Source organism: Marmota marmota, unplaced genomic scaffold (assembly GCF_001458135.2).
Source record: "Marmota marmota marmota unplaced genomic scaffold, marMar, whole genome shotgun sequence".
Classification (NCBI taxonomy): Eukaryota; Metazoa; Chordata; class Mammalia; order Rodentia; family Sciuridae; genus Marmota; species Marmota marmota.
The window spans coordinates 33,726,039-33,746,725 of record NW_026000093.1 but is presented as its reverse complement, the minus strand read 5'-3'; the positions used below and the strand labels follow the sequence as shown (position 1 = coordinate 33,746,725).

The window sequence follows — 20,687 nt, the reverse complement described above, 5'->3', positions numbered from 1 at the left end:
TGGGACTGGTCTGTCTCTGGTTGGTTTCAGCTCCCGGTTCGCTATTTCTTGAAGGCTTGGCGAGAGACCTCTTCCTAGAGTCCCTGCACCGCTCCTGCTGCGCTGCGCCTCGGAGGCTATCCGCCCTGACTCGGGGGCCGGTGCAGGCAGCCGACAGTCGCCGAGTCGCGCGGGCAGCGGCTGGCGGGTCTGGACCTCTGTACTGCGTGGCGGAGATTCACTCGTCTAGCGCAAACTGTCACCTCCAAAAATCCTACCGATTCCCGGCCGGTCTCTCTTTAGTGGAATTTTGCTAGGAGTTTCTCAGCAGGTCGAATCTAAGCGTATCCATGCGTCTCTCTGACCCCGTAGTTGAGGAGGTACTGAAAGTGCTGCCTCCCCTCTCGCCGCCATGTTGGATCCTCCTCAGCAGAGATTTTTAGAATTTTTTTTGAAAAACAATGTCTCAGGAACCTGCTAGATGATATTAAAAGGTCTAATATTTGTAATTAGAGAAAGAACAAATGAGGATATCATACACAAAAACGAACTCAAAAACAACCAAAAAGGGACGGGGGGAATCAAAGGAAAATGTAAGAACTAAAACTACTACTTAAAGTCGTAGAAAAAAAAAACTGTAGCTTATTGTTAAATAAAGATTCTTAAATAGTAAAAAAAAAAAAGTGCAAATTTTAAAAGATCAATAAAATATACGCAATCAAGATTAAGAACTTTTGCTCTTCAAAAGACATTATTAACAGAAACAAAAGGCAGGCAGCTATACACTGGGAGAAAACTTAGGCAAAACATGCATTTAAGTATGAATATACCACAGAGAATCTTGCAAATATATAATTATAATGAACTAAATGAAATAATAATAATACAAGAGATATCAGTGGAGTAGAGCAAATGGATCAGGTACAGAGAAGAGGGGAGGAAAAGGAAGGTACTGGGGAATAAAATTGATCACATTATGCTATGTGTGTGTATAAACACAGCATAATGAATCCCACTATTATGTATCATTATAATGCACCAATTAAAAACATGCATTTGAGAAAGAATTTTCATCCAAACTATATAAAAAACGCTTACAACTCTATAGTGAGAAAAACGAACAACCCAATTTAAAAATATGCAAAGAATCTGAACAGATACTTCACAAAAGAAAACACATGCATGGTCATGAAAAAAAAATCACTAGACATCATGTAAGTGAAAATTTGCAATCACATATACCTAGGAGAATAGCTAACTTAGAAAAACTGACAATACCAAAAGCTAGCAGAGATATGGAGCAACTAGAAATCTTATAAATTGCTGATGGGAATGCAAGGTGGCACACCACTTAGGAAGCAAGATGGCAGTACCTTATACAATCAAACATGTGTGACCTAATGACTCCAGTCCTAGGTATTGACCCAAGACATAGAAAAAGTGTCCACACAAGTGTGTATGTGAACTGCTCTTAATATCAAAATATTACTCACATAATAGCCATAAACTAGAAACAACCTAAATGTCTCAATTGCTAAATAGATTTTTTAATGTGGTATAACCATACCATGGAATATAAATAGGCAAAAAAAATAAAAGAAATGGCTGGACACAGTGGCGCATGCCTATCATCCTAACTGCTCAGGATGCTGAGGCAGGAGGATCATGAGTTCAAAGCCAGCCTCAACAGAAAGCAACATGCTAAGCAACTCACTGAGATTCTGTCTCTAAATAAAATACAAAATTGGGCTGAGGATGTATCTCATTGTCAAGTGCCCCTGAGTTTGATCCCCAGTACCAAATAAATAAATAAATAAATAAATAAAATGGGTGAACCTAAATATTACACTAAGCAAAAGAAATCAAACACAAAATCTACTTACTACATGATTCATTTAAACAAATTTCAAGAAAATGCAAAATTCTAGTGATAGCATGCCAGTGGTTGCTTGGAACTATGAAAATAAGACAGCTATTCTCTCTTGATCGTGGTGGTTATTGCATGGTTGCAAACGATCACCAAAATCAGCAACCACATACTTAAAATTTGTGAGTTCCTTAATGTACAGATAATGTCATAATTTAAAAAAGGATTATTTTAAAGGAGTATTCTGCACACTGAATTTGAGCAGCTGAGTATATCAATTCAGATGATTTAAGTGAACTCAAAGAGATTTGGCAATAAAAGTCAGCCTCCCAAAGAAAATGACAGATCTGTTATTAAAAGTATTAGAAAACAGTATATCTGCCCACTGGCATGGCAGTTAAATCAAGAGTTTAGTGCTCACTGGGTGACTCTGAGGAAGAAAAATGGATTGGAATCAAGAAAAAGAAAATAAAAAATATCTTATTTTCCCTTTAGGTCAAACAGTGACTTGCTAAGAAATAGCATTAGAAAATCCTAGAAAAAAAAATCTGGCGTCAACTTAAGAGGATTTATTCTTCACAGCTAGTGACATTGCATGACAGAATTGGAAAATGAATAAAGGCAATATTTCCCAGTGACTTTAAAGAGAAAAAGCTGCCAAAATTGAGATTAAAAATTCTTTTGGAAATTGATAACTCAGTGATATAAGATTTTTCAACTTAACTTATATAAAAGAGCTAAAAAAAACTAAATAATTTTACCCAAAAAAAAATTTTTTTAAATTTGTTTTTAAAATTAAAAAAAAAAAAAACTGCATATTTTCCATTTTTAGAATAAACTGTTTCAGGACAATCTTATATTTATAAAAATTACTGCAAGCTATTACTAATATTTCCAACATACCTCACACTGAATTTCCCCTATTATTCACATTTTATATTAGTGTGGTACTTTCTCCATAATTAATGAGCAATATTAAATATATGTTATCTAATGTCCTTCCCTTATTCAGGCGTTCTTTGTTTTGATCTAATGCCTTTCTGTTTCAGAATCCTATGTAGGAAACATTACATTCAGTCACCCGCTCTCCGTAGGCATCCCTTGATTGTGAGTTTCTCAGACTTATCTTTCTTTGATGACCTTAAAGAGTCCTAATTAAATATTTATACAATTTTCCTCAGTTGAGCTTTGTTTAATGCTTTTTCTCGTATTTAGAACTGGACTGGATGTTTTAAATATCTTTAGCTTCATTCTTTAGCTCTTAAAACCATCATAATATTATCAATATAATAACTGGAATTATAGCCAAACAATTTCTCATTCTGGTTAAAAATCAAAACTCATGAAAGTGCTCCTGCTGTAGTCAATGTAAGTTAATTTTTCAAAGTGTACTACCCATTACACTAGAGCTCTAAAATGAAGCTATTTTTAATATACTCTCTTGCATAAAAACCACATCAATAATATTAATTCAATAAGCCTCAAATGAGACAGTCATGAATCCATGGCCATGTGGTTATAATTTCTAAACTTGCAGGGAGTTGTTTTTACTGTTTAACTTCATTCTTTCTAAGGAATTATATATTATGATATATTCTCTTCAAAATCACTAGCGTGTTGAAAAAAATAAAAGCAAGAAACAAAAAAAAAGTATTTTCCAAGTGTTTTTAAGAAATAAAGACAGCCTTGAAATATAAAGGAAAATATGAGCCTCTTTGTTTTCGATAACTTGATATTATAATTAACTCTTATTATTAAATTGTTTAAATTTAATAAAGGAATGTGAAAGTAAGCAGTTTAGCATGTCAAGGGAGAGAAACAAACCCCTTTAATGAGGACACTAAATCAGCAGCAGGTCACTTTTCTCATGATACAATGATGAAAAAATTTCACAGGAATTTTCATATCAATCAAGGTCTGGATTCTATCCAGACTGCAATAAAATGTTTTAACATGTATACACCGAGGTATTATTTGTCTGTAATCCTAAAGATGAGGTCAATGAGGAAGAATACCCAACAGGAAGTTAGATGTGTTCCCAAGGGGAAATGCTGCCTAAAAAGAACCTGGTGAAGGTGAACCAGTCCTAGTCTGATGGGGGTGGCTGTGGGAATAAACAGCTAGGTAGGAGAGCAAGTCGGGAACAGGAAGAAGTATTTAATTAGCTGCAAAAATAAAATAAATTATATTCCTACTAAGACACTGTAGAACCTAATTCAAAAAGGACAACATAACAAAAAAACCTACTAAAGAGACCACATCCCAGAATACACGTCAGTCACACCGTTAAAGTTTAAGTGGTTTCTGGGCACTAATGACATCCAGAGCCTGAAAGAATGCTTGGCCTTATGTGGGTGTCCAGTAAGCATTTAACAGAAAGATGAAGGGACTGAGCCATAACTCAGCAGTCAAGTGCTTACCTAGCATGCCCAAGGTCCTGGGTTTGATCCCCAGCATTGCAAATAATTAATTAATTAAAGAAAAATGAGTAGATGTCTTCACAGGAAGGCCATAGGTGACCAACCCACAATTTCTTAGCAAATGCTTAGAAGCCACTCAGGCAGCCCTACCAAAGTTTTGTTAACAAAAATCAAAACCAACTTTTTCTTTTTTTTTTTTTTTTTCCTAGTTCTGAGGATTGAACCCAGGGCCTCACACTTGCTGGGTAAGCACCATAAGTAGTATGAGCTATAGCTGTCCCTCTTGGATTCTCAAGTGTACCATAAGACCACTTCTTAAACTTAGCAGGCACACATTTCTAAGCATGTGATGCCACTTCTCAGTGTTTACTCTGAAATCTGTGGAAGAAGCAGTGTAAGGACTGAGATCAGAAATGAGAATGTCGCCTTCTATGTGGCGTCTCTCCTGATTTTCCTGTTTGTATCCCAGTCTATTCATGTCTCAAAGCAAACAAAAGCAAAGCTAGCATTCACAACAATGCTTCACTCTTATGGGCTTCTTTATGTGCCTTACATTTCTAAGAGATTGGAAAGAGATCATCAAATCATAGAAGATCAAATAAGAAAGGGTCACAAGCCAGGCACAGTGGTGCACACCTGTAATCCCAGCTGCTCAGGAGGCTGAGGCAGGAGGATCTCGAATTCAAAGCCAGCCTCAGCAAAAGCAAGGCACTAAGCAACTCAGTGAAATCCTGTCTTTAAATAAAATACAGAGTTGGGCTGAAGATGTGGCTCAGTGGTCAAATTTCCTGAGTGAATCAACATCAACCTGAGAGAAGCTACATACCTGTTGAGAGCTGATATTTATGGGTTGTTTTAAAACAATCCATGTGACACTCTCAAGAAGAGGTGGAACAGTCAGAGAACCAGGATATGTCCAGTAGTCCCAGGAGGATGGAAGCAGAGATAATGGGTCAAAATTTGTGAATCGAGTTTGTTTGCCCTGGACAAACAGAGAATTCCCACAAATTACCATGGAAGAGCTTTACACACACACACACACACACACACACACACACATCCAATTAAATACTATGGAGTTATTCAGAATCTACCTTAAGTATCTTAAAAAAAAAACTGCTTCATCTTAAATAACATATCATATAGATTTATTTCAGAAGCACAAGATTTGTTTTTATGTAAGTGGTCTTTAAAATATTTCACAAATCAAGACGTATTTTGTAAAACTATAATACCAGAAAGTAAATTTGTATAAAAAGATTTATTAGTGATTATCTTAGATAATGTAAGACCCTTGGTTATTTTCAAAAGATAAGTGATACTAAGTTACTTCTGCTTGCTTAGTTAAGAATGTTGCAAACTTGCTTCAAAACAGGCAGCATATACTCTGTCCAATGTTTAAGTCTTTGAAGAAAGATGAGAGAATTAAAGACAGAAGGAGAAAGACGTCAGTCATAACTACCGAGTAATTCGTTTCACCTTTTCTTTAATGGAATCCAAAATGTCAGTAATCTTTTGCAGTTGGGAATTGTGTTCACCAATCTGAAAATACGAATTTTAAAAGAAATGGTTACAGTAGCAAATAAAGTCTGATCTTTCCATTTCAATCAACTGTTTTTAAATTAATTTCTGAAAATCTACACCAGCACAGAAGATACAGTGATTGTTCTAGAATAAAGGTTCTCTTCTGATAGCCTTATCATGCCAGAAGAATCTGAATGATAATATTGTATTACAGGGTTCCTATACTGAACTTTTCACTTTGGTCTCAAAACTGGTATCAACACTCCTCTTCCCCCACCCCCCACTTCCCCTAATGAATGTTTTTCACATAGGTTAACTTAAGAGAAACCGTGCTTAGGAAAAACTCTTAAAACACCTGCACTATTAATCCAGATGGTGATATTCAGACCTTCAATCCAAACTGACTATGGTATCAAAGTATTAGACAAAAAACATCTCTCACATCTAGCCTAAAAACGACTTGAGGTCCCAAATCAAGGTCCTAAAAATGACTTGAGGTCCTCAGAAGCAAAGGCATCATAAATACATAAATACAAACATTTTCATTATTATGGGTGTTCTGACTCTACCCAAAGGTTTTAAACCCTTCAGGATTAAACTGCGTTCTTTTCCCCACCTGGATCCTGCTGCCACTACTCATTCTTGGTGGCCAAAAAGAAGAACCTACCACTATCCGTGGCACTTCCCACCTCTGCCTCATGTCCAGCCCCCAATCCCAGTTTCATGAGTTACAACATCACTCAGAGAATGTGGCAAAACAGCTCAATCTATAAGACAGTGATAAGAGGCCCACGCCACCCCAGGTATGAGGATAACAGTTCTCACCTGTCCCTATGGGAAGGTTAGACAAAGGGAAATACAACAAAACATCTTTAAAAGTTGTTCAGTTGGTTGAAGACAACATGTCATTGTGTCAAAAAAAGTGCTTCAAAAATTATGGGCTTGAACTTTTTTTCTGTCCTATATCTCTAAATACTGAAATCAGGAAGCAGGAAGATCCTAGAACAAAGGTCTTCTTTGAAGGGTCTCAGTTGTTATTTCTGCTGCTATTCTTCTTCTTCTTAACACTGCTGTTGCTACTCACATGAAAATTATAAATGGACAATCAGAAGAATCACAAGACGATGCTCCTACATGAATATTTAATTTCTTAGCATTCACTTCCAAAGGAAAATACTAGACCTAGAACAGGTCTACTGTGAAAAAACAGCCGAATGTACACTCCATGACTGAAGCTCTTTATCTAACATAGCTTCTTTTTTAAAATGAAATCAGTGGATTCTCACCTGTAAAAATACTCCCAGGACAGCTAGTCCATCTGGCTCATGAGCTGCCTCAACAAAGCTGGGGTATTTGTCTGAATTCCAGTGGACAACATGGAGCTGAAAGGGAGAGACACAACACAGGTCAAATGTTTTTTTAAACATCCTGAAAAATGTAAATGCAAATAAACATTGATACACGTGTTCTGGTGCTGTACACTCATAAATATAATATATCCTTCACAAAAAACTTGGACACAATCCTCCTTTTGACTTATTCAAAAACTCAAGGACAGCAATGAAGGATATGATTATTTAACTAGTTTGTAGTATACTCTTTTTGTTTTCTAATACTAGGGATTGAACCCAGGGTCCCACACCTACTAGGCAAGTGCTGTACCACTGAGCTACATCCCCATCCCTTTTTACTTAGAGACAGGGTCCCACTAAGTTGCCCAAACTTGTGACCATCCTGTCTCAGCCTCCTGAGTAGCTATTTGCAATGTAGTTACTATTTACAATGCCCTGAGCATCCTGTCCAATCTCTCTAGCTCTAGCAAATTCCAACCAGTGCCCCTAGTGACTTGAGGCATCTCTGTGTCTTCCACTGATGGGATTGCAATGAAGCTGCCTTAGATCAGATCCCAGCTGACAGCAGGGTCCATCAAGGAAACCTGGACTCCATAACTGGGTGGAGAAGTCAACTTCCTACACAGCAGGTTTTCAGGGACATTCCTGTTACCAAGGACAATGCAGTTGCTCTTGAAAATTACCAGTCAGATGTTTATTACTGTAACTTTACATTTTTGATAGCTTTGTCCTTATGAGAAACTATTTTAAGAAGAATTCACATATTTTTATTATTAGATTGTTTTTAATGGACAAATGATAATTACATATGTATACAGGAAATGATGTTATGTTTCAATGTAGGTATACAATATGCAATAACTAAATCAAACTAATTGACATATTCATTGCCTCACTTTCTTATTTTTATGCATTTATTACTTTATATAAATATGTTCAGATCCTTTGATGAGAGCAAGTTTTAATGGTGAAAAAGAGGCTTTGGGTCTAGGAACCAAAAGTGTTTGAGGATGAAAATGAAAGGCAGCTGGTGTTACTAGGTGGTGGGAGGAAGGGGAAGAAGAGCAGGAAGAGGAGTTCAAGGGACCTGGAAGAAGAGCAGGAAGAGGAGTTCATGGAAGTGAACTTATGCAAAATCCAAAGGAGACCTAAATGTTCTACCAAGGAAGCCAGGAATTACCCCAAACACACAAGCAAGTGGGAGACACTCCAGAATAACAATAAAGTAGAAAATCAATTTTGGAAGAGTCATCAGTCCTGGTTGAGAGAGAGGCAAACTATGAGAGAAACCAAAGGGCAATGTGACACACCCAAAAGATTTAGCAATGGTCATAAATGGTGAAGGCCAAGCCTTGTTGTCCAAGGACCTGATATGAAGGACCGCCTCTAGATAAAAACTCCAGGTGAATCCTTTGGCACATCAGGAAAGAAATGCTTATGCAAGCCTTCATGCCCAAAACACCCTGTCAGCTGGTGTTAGATAGAAATCTTAATATGTTCCAATGCATATTTTTATCCCTTCCTTCAGTTATATCTCTATATGGTACAGACAACTAATATGAAGGGGTTGCAGGATTAGATAATTATTATCATAACTAGTCAGCTATAAAATCATAAAACAATTCACCATCCACACATAATCAGATACAATTGTGGGATTTCTATTTGGAAAATATAAAGGTGGACGCCTGTGGTGGTATGTTCCAAGTTTCTCTGAGAAAGTTGGGGGAGGACAGAAACTTGAAACAACTGGAGGAGGAAACAAGATCCACGTGGCTCATATGAGAGAAAGACATTCCACTCTCCGGGAGGGGCTGATAAGGATGCTGGAGTTGTTTAAAATGGCTCCATGCCAATACATCTGCTCACTTAGTAGGAAATGACACCCAAGGGTCACAACTACATCTGAATAGAAAATGAGTGTATAGATTGAGATATATGATGTCCTGTAGGTAGTCATCCTTCTGCTAACTAAGTAACAACAACTATATGTAAAAAGGTGGGCAACTAGTGCAAGAAAATATTTTTTTAAATAAATAAAACAAGTCCTCCTCTCACCCACACACTTGCTTAACTGGCAGCAATACCTTCAAAGAGAAACTGACGTCACTTGTATCAACATTTTTATTTGAACGAACCCTCAAGCAATCAAATAGCAAACTCACAATTCCTGACTAACAATAACAGCAGCAGTGATTTGAGCTAAATAATAAGAAGGCGTGGTAGCCACTGCAACAATGGGAATAAGATTCTTCCCCACTGAAAAATAATTTCTAAAGGACAATATGATCCAACTTCAGTATTTTAGAACTGCCTATTAGAGATATGTAAAATATCCTGCCAAATATGATTCCAAAAATCTGCCAGGAATGTAGAAATCATAGTTTTACTTTTAACAACATATATATTATGCTTATTATATATTATTTTGTTAGTCAGTTTTCTATCTGACCTGAGATAATCAACTGATAATGAGAAAAGGTTTATTTCAGCTCACAGTTTTGGAGGTTCCAGTCCCTAATGTGTTAGTCCCTTGCTTTTGGGTCTGCAGTGAGGTAGCACACCATGGCGGGAGCATATGTCAGAGCAAAACTGCTCACCTCATCACCAGGAAGCAAAAAAGAGAAAGAGGTGGGGGTCCCACTATCCCCTTCAAGGGCGCACCCCCAGGGACAACTAATGATAGTCATGAAATTAAGTAAAAAGTGCTAGAAAAAAAAAGACAATTAACACCTTAGAATCATTTCTAGAACACAAAGGAATTCTTTTAAACCTAAATCCCAAATGCCACCATCTCCAGCCCTGACCTCTTCGTCAAACTCCAGGCTTGTATCCATGAACAACATGAACATGAGCCTAGAATAACTAACAGGCACCTGAAACTTAACATGTGCAAAATTGAAAGGTCATTCCTCTATGGAAACTGCTCCCACTGGACTTGCCTATCACTGTGAATGGCACAACCATCCTCCAGGTTACTCAAGTCAAAAATCTTAGAATATTTCTAGACACCTTTGTGTCCTTCCTTTTCCTAGGCAAGTCCCATTGACTTTACCACCCACACATTTCATGGATGTCTCAGTTGTCTGCATCTCCACCACCCCACAGCCCAAATTACCATCACCACTCACTTGAACTATGTCCATAATCTTCTAATTTGTCTCCATGTTCCAACACTTGCCCACAACAACCTCTCCACCACATGGCAGTTATATATTATAAATATGAAGCAAAGTTAGGTGTGGTGTTCACACCTGTAATCCCAGCGACATGGGAGACAAAGGTAGGAGGATCACAAGTTCGAGGTCAGCCTGGCAATTTAGAGAGGCTGTCTCAAGAAATAAAAAGGGTTGGGGATGGAGCCTTGTGATAAAGCCTTCTAGGTTCTTTCCATGGTACTGAAATAAATAAAGAGCAGAACATGCCACTCTCCCGCTCAAAACCTTCCACTGTCTTCTTCCGGCTACATTAACTCCACACTGCTCACCATGCTCAACACCAACAGATGAACATGGCCTGTACCTATGTCTCTGGTACACAGCCCATATCTTCATCTAATTCCAATCCTATAGGTCAGTGTCTTTCTCTTCTTCAACATGCCAACATCGTTCCTGCCTTAGACCCCTTGCACTGCTGTTCTCATTTCCTCTCTCCAGATTTTCCCATGATTTTCTTGTCACTCAGTCCCGATTCACGTGTCACCTCAAAGAGGCCCTTCCTAACCCTTCAGTTACTCTACCAGATCACCTGATAACACTGACAAAGAATTTACCACCTATCAGTTTTTTTTTTTTCCAAATTTGTTAACTTGTTTATTGCCTACTTCTGCCATCCACCAAACCTGAGGTCTTACCCAAACTTCTTTCTCTCAGCAAATTCTTACCTCAAATGAAGACATGGACTTCTCCTCTTGCTCACCCAGAAACCCAATCAAATCAACAAATCCCACTAGAGTTGCTGTTCCAGCTAGGCAGCTCTCCACCTACACTATCTTCTGTTACCTGAAACTTCCCAAAAGCCTCCTCAGGGCTTCCTTTAGCCACTCCTGTTCAACCCAAGAGACAACTGTCACTTTAAATGACATTTCTGAAATGCAAAGACGATCACATTCCAATTCAAAGCCATCCAGAGGCTTCCTGATGCACCTAGAATAAAGTTCATAATCCTCACCAGGACTCAGTAAGCTCAGGCCCTTCCCAGTCTCTCCAGTTATGCTTCTGACATCTCTCCCCTTCATTCTCCAAGCTCTGGCCACACAGGCCATTCTGGTTTTCAAAAGTGTGAAGCTCTTCCCACCTCTGGTTCTCACACATGATTCCCTTGAGGACCACTGCTGTCTCTCCCTTTGCCTGGTTCACTCCTTCACATGCTGCAGGTTTCAGGGTTAAAGGCCTCTTCCACAGGGAAGGGTTCTCTGACCCACAGTCTGGGTTAGGCTGCATGGTAATGAATTTGTGGCACCCCTTCCTCTTGCAAGCCCTCCCCTCAGACAAGCACAAATAAACTGTGCAAGAGGACATGGCTGGCTCTCGATGAATTCTTACGTAGTGAATGAAGGACTGAATATATGAACCTGTGAAGTAGGAAACAGCCTTAAGTATGGATTAAAGAACAGCATGAAATTCCAGTCAAAGTTTTATCTATAAAGATGGCCCCTGATCTATAGGCGAGGACTCTGAGCATGTGACCAATTTCAGGTCAGGAAGCCCTTTTCAGATAACGACTTGCCAACTGGCAGTAAATCTCTCTGAGAATCCACATGGAAGTTTGTGAAAGTACAAGATATGACCATAAAGGTGACCGATCTTACTGAGTTGCTAGGGAAAGTTAAGAGACCAGTGATCCAAAGCAGCCACCTCTTCATCTCCACAGAGATTTTAAGATTTAAAACAACCATTAAATTTAGAACACAAAACTTCAGAAAGGAAACATGAAAACTCTTCAGTAAATGATATAAATGGAGACACCACAGATGCAGGAGTCATCCTTTCTACCTTCTCATCGTCTTTTGTTCACCATCATAGAATACTCTGCACACACATCTGTAGCCAGAGCAAGTCCCATACCCTAAGGCACTTCACCCCAGATAAAAGTGATTTAGTTGGCAAAACAGACATTTTTGGATGATAGCCTCCAAGGACAGCTGTACATGTTAATAGAAAAATAAAACTAGAAAGAAGTTCAGTTTGCTGGATTTTTCCATACAGCAGGGCTATAGAGGGGCATCTAAACTCTGTAGTTCAGAAACCATGAGAAAATGAAGAAAATTTGTATTCATCTGGTAACCCTGCCTAGAAGACGCAAAAACCAAATTAGTTTCAGTTGAGTGGTTTTGGTTGAGTCATGTAGTAATTCACTTCATCTCATGGGAAAGTTAGTATTAGCAACATTTAATCATTAAAACTTGAGGCATATTGTGCTTTGTCCTTTAGCCAGAGGATTAGAAAAAGTGAAGTATCATTAATGACTACTAATATAACAAAACAGAAGTAACGTTTCAGTGAAAAAGAATCACAGTAATGAATTCTTTATTTTGGTGTTATGCTTTACCAGTGACCTGAATAATTAACAGATTCCATTTTACATCTATAAATGTGGAGGTGACGTAGAGTTTAGGAAAGTTTATGTCTTTATGATTTTTTTTCCAAAGTGAAACTCTGTCATTTATTAACCTGATTAATAAGGGCTTTGCGTAGTCATGTATATTTGTGCCTGGATCAAATATGTATACAGTTGGACCTAACACAAATGTTTCTTTTTCTCTCTTCTCATTGACCTTTCAGAAGATGCAAGAGAAAAAATAGATTTGAATTTGTTATCAGACAGGCCTGGGTTTAAACCCACTCAATGTTTACAAGTCTCCAGTTTATTCATTTCTAAAACAGAAGTATATAACTTTAAACTCTCATGGTTAGTTTAAGGGTCAGACAGGCCACATTGGAAGCTCTCATGTCAATAAACTCTCCTAATGAGTGAACAAGTCGTTTCAGACACTGAGATACCTAATTGGCTCAGGATCTACGTGAAGTCAAAGAATTGGCCCTCATGACCCTTAAATCGCATCACTTAGAAAAACCCTTAATGACCCAGATGTGTCCAATGGCTTACCTCTGCAGCATACTTCACCCCATCTACCATGTGCTCAGAGCCATGATCATCAGCAGACCCCCAGTGAAGGTGGAACTGTCGCAACCTGTAGCTTCCGGTGAGAGGACCCCCACGCAGGACTAAAAACCAACACATTTCAAGTGGTTAGCAAGGAAACGATTTTATGCATACTGACATGCCCCACATCTCCCTGAATTACTCAACATGTTCAAGTCATCTAAGGAATATTTTTACAAATGTGTCATTATGTTTACTGACAGGAATACAATTTTAGGTTTATGAGGAGTCAGAATACAGTGCAGATCATTAAGGAACACCGGGGAAATCACAACAGACAGATTGGTTGGAAAGTAAAAAAGATTCAGAATTCTGAAAGACAAAATATCACTTAAGGAAAGGCAACCCAGCCTCTTTGAATAAGGCAAGACATGCAGAAAGGTCTAGTTGAAGCTTGGTAAAGCAGGGCATTTGTATGGCTAGGACACAGGCGTCTGCAAGTAGAAGATGAGGGCTCACACTCCCTATCACTGTGTGATCTTGGACAAACTCTAACTTCCAAGCTTCAGCTTCCACATCTAAAAACTGGAAATAGGGCTGGGAATGTGGCTCAAGCGGTAGCGCGCTTGCCTGGCATGCAAGGGGTGCTGGGTTCGATCCTCAGCACCACATACAAATAAAGATGTTGTGTCCACCAAAAACTAAAAAATATATATTAAAAAATTCTCTCTCTCTCTCTCTCTCTCTTAAAAAAAAAATAAAATAAAAACTGGAAATAGTAATGGGCTTCCTCTAATGTTGCCACAAAAATAAAGAACTGAATCAAGGCACTTATCACTGCCTTTCATACTGAGAGGAAAGGAAGCACTAGATGCGGAATATACCACAGCATCACTAAACTCTAAACTTCCATCAACATCCAACAAAATTAAGTGTTAGATGGTGAGGTACAAACTTAACAACAGTTTGATTTAAATTACCCTCCTCTTCAGAGATGCTATACACATACACACACACACACACATACACACCCATATACACACATATATGTATATATGGCATTTGAGAGCATGTATATATATGTATATTCTCAAAATTTGTTAAGAATGATCCACCTCGGGCTGGGGATGTGGCTCAAGCGGTAGTGTGCTCGCCTGGCATGCGTGCGGCCTGGGTTCAATCCTCAGCACCACATACAAACAAAGATGTTGTGTCCGCCGAAAAACTAAAAATAAATATTGAAAAACATTCTCTCTCTCTCTCTCTCTCTCTCTTTAAAAAAAAAAAAAAAAGAATGATCCACCTTATATAAGAAGTATTTGGATCCAGGTTTTTTACAATACATAAAAATGGCTACTTTAAAAACACTCTGAAAGATACAAAAAAAAGAGAGAGAGAGAGAGATTAGACTCTGGGATCACTTCCCTATGACTCTTTTAAAAACAGAATAATTTCACTGCTTCTTCTCCCACTGGGCAGTGTTTAGGAGGGCATTGTCTGGGTCCCTGCTGTGCCTATCACCTGGCATAGTAACTATTACAGAGGAGAGGCACAATGAAGAGTAGATAAATAAATGAATAAAATATTTGATTTTTCTTTAAGCAGTTTCAACATGATTTGCAAAGTCAATGTAAAAGCTTGTTTCCCTGAGTGATACCATAGTCTGCATCGATTGAGGATGAAATGACATTCCAAAGGAAAAGAAATCAACAGCTCTATTGTTCTTTTTTTCCTTGTTGTTGCATAATAAAACCTGAGCTGAATGAAAAAGTCATTCCTTCATAGATAAAAGGCAGATTAGAGAGTTTGAATAATCAATGTGGAATTGACTTTGGGATAAGATGCAAGCAAGCTGGCTCTGAAGAAAGAAAGTGATACAAAAAACACACACTGGTCCGGAGACATCCAAGAATAATGGCTGATCTAGGGAAAGCCTGCTCTGAGTCCAGGGTTTAAAATCAGATTAACACAGCTCTGCCCAATTAAACAACAAAGATTGCCTTACACACTACATATTTAAACTTCCCATTTGAGTGTTTCAAATATAATGTCCAACCTGGAATTATGATTAGCAAATGCCTAATGGTGGAGAAGACCAGTCTCTTGGAGCAGAGGTCTTCCAAAGAAATGCAGGGCAGGAAAAAGAGAGTGGAAATATCAAATATAAATATCATTTAACACCAACTTTGACATAACAAAACAGCTAAATTATGGTACAAAATTAATAATGGCAAAAAAAAGTTCTTTTAATGAGAATGAGCTCATGTTTCCAAGTGTCAAATTATTCATCCTACTTTCCAGCCTAGATAAGCAAGTGAATATTCTTGTTTCTATTTTATGCTTATAAATATCATTTCTCCAAATGGCATGTGCAGTTCATTTACTCTTTCATTTAAAATTTTTAAAAAAAAAAATCTATTCCAGATGATACACTCATATAAGGGGTCTACAGAAATTAAGACACCAGAGCTAAATGTCATAAATAATCCATTCATGGCTACTACCCATGAGGAGTCTTTGGCTCAGGGGAAAGACAGACACCAACCTGGCATTTATGACATGGTGTGGAAAATTCTGTGACTGGGACAGCCCAGGATGCCATGGGAACCCTAGCAGAGGTGACAGGGCCAGTCAGGTAAGATTCCCAAAGAGGTGAGATACTGAGTCCAGAAAGACCAGTAGATGGAACAAGAACAGTCCTGTCTTTCCTCATGAGATTATCATTTCCTCATCAGACTACTATTTCCAGTAGGAATTCTCCCTAAAGAATTTCAAATCCACCTGTCCTCCTTTTAAAGATCTATTAAAATTTCAAAGGGTGGTTGCCTGTAGGTTAACCATGAGTGTGCATCTGCCCAGCCAAGCAAGCCCTCCAAGGACTATGGGGAAGACTTCATGACTAGTTTGTTGACTAGTAGAATTCAGAGTAATATTCTTTTCCTCTTCATTTAGTCAATAAATTAACAAATGACTAAAGTTCTATTTGATGGGTCCACTATTTATTCACATTATGACAGATGTTATCCCATGAATGAATCAAACAAGACTTTTATTCCAAGTCCTAGCAAAATACTAGTAAGAATAGATGTTTCATATATTCCTTTTTTAATATTTATTTATGAATAAATGATGGGGATTGAACCTAGAGGTGCTTTACCATTGAGCCACATCCCCAGAACTTTTTATTTTCTATTTCGAGACAAGTTTTCACTAAGTTTCTTAGGGCCCCACTATGTTGCTGAGGCTGGCCTCGAACTTGTGATCCTCCTGCCTCAGCCTTCTGAGTTTCTGGGATTTCAGGCATGCACCACCATACCCAGCAAATATTCCTTTCTTTTTTATCTTTTTTTTAATATTTATTTTTAGTTGTGGTTGGACACAATACCTTTATTTTATTTATTTATTTTTATGTGATGTTGAGGATCGAACTCAGGACCTCTCACGTGCTAAGTGAGAGCTCTATTACTAAGGCACAATCCCAGCCTCCTTTTTTTAAAACATTAAACTTGTATTTTTCTTTCCTATTCTATGTTCATTGGTAGGAAAATGGTGTATCAATTATGATACAAGAACAGCTGGTACAATTCATTGATGGATTTCTTTGATTCTAAATATATATATATAGATTTGGAAGCTGGGCACAGTGGCACATGCCTATAATTCCAGCAGCTCAGGAGGCTGAGGCAGGAGAATCTCGAGTTCAAAGCCAGCCTCAGAAACTTAGCAAGGCCCTAAGCAAATCAGTGAGACCCTATCTCTAAATAAAATATAAAAAAGGGTTGGTGATGTGGCTCAGTGGTTAAGCACCCCTGGGTTCAATCCCTGGTACCATATTCATTCATTCATATCATATATATATGAATGATTTGGCAAGATGCCCATACCTTTTTTTTTCAAATAGGGAAACATGTTCCAAGCAATAAAACAATAGTCCAAGTTTATTGTTAAAAAGAAAAGGTAAAAAATATGCACATCTATATGCACAGCTACATAGTTAAAAAATACAGAAGAATCAGTAGTTGTTAAATTCAGACAGTTTTCATCATAAAATTCTGTATTATTTCTATTTGTTATTATTTGTTTACTACGAGTATAGATTACTTTTATAATTTTAATGAGAGATTATGATACTGTAGAAATGTTTTTTCTATTAAAACAAATTAAAAATTATTTATGAGACGGGTGCAGTGGCTCACACCTGTAATGCCAATGGCTCATACCTGTAATGCCAGTGGCTCGGGAGACTGAGACAGAAAGATCACGAATTCAAAGTCAGCCTCGGCAACAACAGTGAGGTGCTAAGCAATGTAGCAAGACCCTGTCTCTAAATAAAATACAAAATAGGGCTGGGGATGTGGCTCAATGGTTGAGTGTCCCTGAGTTCAATCCCCAGTAGCCACCCCCAACAAAAAAGAAAGAAAAGAAAAATTATTATGAAATGCTATTAAACTTCTATATTTTCATAGTGATAAATGCTAAATGAAGTCATAGTAAGATACAGTCAACTTAAAATTACATTCACCATAATTTTTTCTGAACATTCTTTATGTCATTTTAAAGTAACATTATCATAAGGTCCATATACATAACAGGACATCTCAATTCACATGAAGACACAAGATATGCTTCGATCTGGCAAATTCCAGGTCTAACATAAATAAAATATGAAAGAGAAGAAAGTAAAGTCCAATTGTTCAAATTTCTCGTTTCCCACCAAAAAGAAAAAGGAAAAAAGCCAACCTGATTTGTCTTCTGTGTCATCAAAGTCAACGCTGAAGGAGTGGCCACTATTACTGATGATTTTAGCTGAGCTGGGATCATACTTGATACTAAGAGGTCGGAGTGAAGAGTCATATTTTACTTCTTTGGTTTTAATCTCAATTGGAGATTGCTGATCACCATCAGCAATGGGGAAAAATTCATTCCAGTGAATAGGACCTTAAATATAAAAATCCAAAAGAAAAGGACTAAGTTCTTTGATTCAATAAACATTTGTTAAGTGCAATGCAGTATGTCTGAGATTGAACAATTAATAATATCCTCATTCTCAGGAATTTAGCATCTAATTTTTAAAACAAGATTATTTTTTAATGGGTTTGGAAAACACCTGGTTTGCCTAAAGTCCTTTCCAGAATCAATTACCCTTTGTACATAAAAGAACATGTAAATTTTTTTAAAGTACTTTCCAAAGGTTCTCATAAATCAAACTAAAAACAACAGTACAATTAACCACTGAAAACAAAGAAATTCAGTCTTAGATTCAAGAATGTGCTCTGGTTGCTCCAGAGGTCAACAAGTTTACAGAGTAGAAAGAGTCAAAGTTGCTGAGAAATCTAAGCAAAAAAAGGAAAGGGTGTCATCCTCAAGAATTTTCTTCATTTTCTTCTTTTTTCTACCACTTGCTGGTATATTTTAGTATCATCCAGGTCTCAGCTTAACTAGCTGTAATATGCAACAAGCAGACTAAGAACCTACATAATCTTTCATATACAATAATCCCAATAAAATGGCTGTACCCATGTCAGGAAATACAGTATTGTTGATTATCTGCAATAGTCAGGTCACAGTTTATTTCTCTTTTTCACACTTCAGAAGGTCCCTCAGGGGTTTCTTTGCCAATGCTACATTTTAATTCCAACACAAGGGACAACTGTCATCCTGATCCTCTATTGAAAAAGTCAAAATTGCATCAAGTTTACAAATCAAATATTCATAGGTACATTGAAGTAAGTCGATAAACCAGCTGTTCCCTTATCTATCCTCTTCATTTCTCTGGGAGATTCCAATCAAGTTCTGACCCTCAAAATCAACATCCAAGTTGCAGCTCACATAAGCTCTAAGTCATTCTACAGATGTGAGTCACTGTACAGGTCACAGGCTCTTATTTTCTCCTCTCTACTATGAATGCAATTTACTCACCAGGTAAATAGGGCATAGGGCTACTGACTAAGCTTTTCCCTACTTTGCTAACCACTTTTTCTCTAGAAATCAAGTACTGATTGAAACAAAATAGCATGACAGTTATTAGATATTCGTTACAAAAATTATCTTTAAATGATAAAACTTAAGAGTGAGATTTAAAGGAATGCAATATATCATAATCATCAACAGTTTGAACCAGTAAAACTAATGCTGCTTTTTACTTTTTATTATTGCGAAGGAGAAAGTATATATTATTTCTTTCACATATACTTCAGGTACAAAAATGTCATAGCATAAATACATACCTAAACATAACTAAACACTGAAGAGCTGCCTGACACTTGGGACTTCAAAGCAACTTGAGCATTTGAGAGTCCTTAGATAATATTACAGAAAAGGCATCTATTTCCTTATTTATTAAACACTTCTATTTACTTTTCTGAGTACTCTTTCTGTACACAATATCATCCTCTTTTTTAATGCAGACGGAGCTTTCTATTATCACTATCAGTAAGGTTGAATTAACCCAATGAGAATCAGATCGCAAACATGCAATGCAAGTGTCACAACACGCTGTTGACTCTTTTTACAATCAGCAAGGAGCTTCTCTCTCAATTCCTTTCCTCTCCTATTTCTAATCCTTTATAACTAAAGCCATTTTTAGAAGAGTCAAGCCAAAATAAAATAAAACTATGGTGTCAAATATCCAATATTCGCTGGGCACGGTGGAGCGTGCCTGTAATCCCAGCAGCTCAGGAGGCTGAGGCAAGAGAATCACAAGTTTGAGGCCAGCCTCAGCACCTTAGCGATGCCCTAAGCAACTTAGCAAGACCCTGACTCAAAATAAAAAATAAAAAGTGCTGAGGAGGGCTGGGGTTGTGGATCAGTGGCAGAGTACCTACCTTGCACATGTGAGGCACTAGATTCGATCCTCAGCACCACATAAATATAAATAAATAAATATATTGTGTCCATCTGCGACGAAAAAAAATATTTAAAAAAAAAGTGCTGAGGATGTGACTTAGTGATTAGGCACCATATCCAGCATAATCTATTAACTAGTATTGTTGGTTCATTTCCCTGACTTAAGACTCCTAATGTCCCATCTTATCAAATCTGCTATTCCCAGTTTAAGTTTCCTTAAGTCTCCTCAAATCACTGGTTTTGCCAATGTCTTAACATAAAAAAAAAAAAAAGCAACAAAATTTGCCTAGTCAGGATTCAAAACATGTCCTGAGGTATTCGGCCAAATTAATCTACTTAAGGGTGTGGTTCTCAGAAAACCACTGCACCTAAAAGACAGGAATGGCCAAAAAAATCCTAGCTAAAATACAAAGTCATTTCATGTTAATGCCTTCACTGAGATGAATTTTCTAAATTTCTGAAAATGAGCTTCATTAGAGACAAAATTTTCTAATCTTAAAGTATAATCAATACCCATTGATTGAAATACCCTTTTTCCAAATCACAATGTGGGCACTTTTGCCACTTACTATTAAGCAATGATAACAATGATTC

At 37.5% G+C, this 20,687-nt stretch overlaps 1 protein-coding gene across 2 annotated transcripts in view; it reads right to left on the bottom strand.

The window, feature by feature from the left end:
* The window catches only part of Ca13 (carbonic anhydrase 13), a 32,550-nt gene extending 12,391 nt beyond the window's left edge, over positions 1-20,159 (bottom strand). The window contains exons 1-6 of one of the 2 annotated variants that reach the window (XM_048782763.1): positions 20,072-20,159; positions 17,988-18,185; positions 13,251-13,369; positions 7,077-7,172; positions 5,746-5,808; positions 5,093-5,248 (exon numbers count right to left, since the gene is read on the bottom strand). In XM_048782763.1, the coding sequence (XP_048638720.1) occupies positions 5,093-5,248; positions 5,746-5,808; positions 7,077-7,172; positions 13,251-13,369; positions 17,988-18,185; positions 20,072-20,144 (705 nt within the window). In that variant the 5' untranslated portion in view covers positions 20,145-20,159. The remainder of the gene's footprint in view (positions 1-5,092; positions 5,249-5,745; positions 5,809-7,076; positions 7,173-13,250; positions 13,370-17,987; positions 18,186-20,071) is intronic. The other variant, XM_048782764.1, reaches the window with a different exon arrangement.
* Between the last annotated feature and the right edge of the window lie 528 nt (positions 20,160-20,687).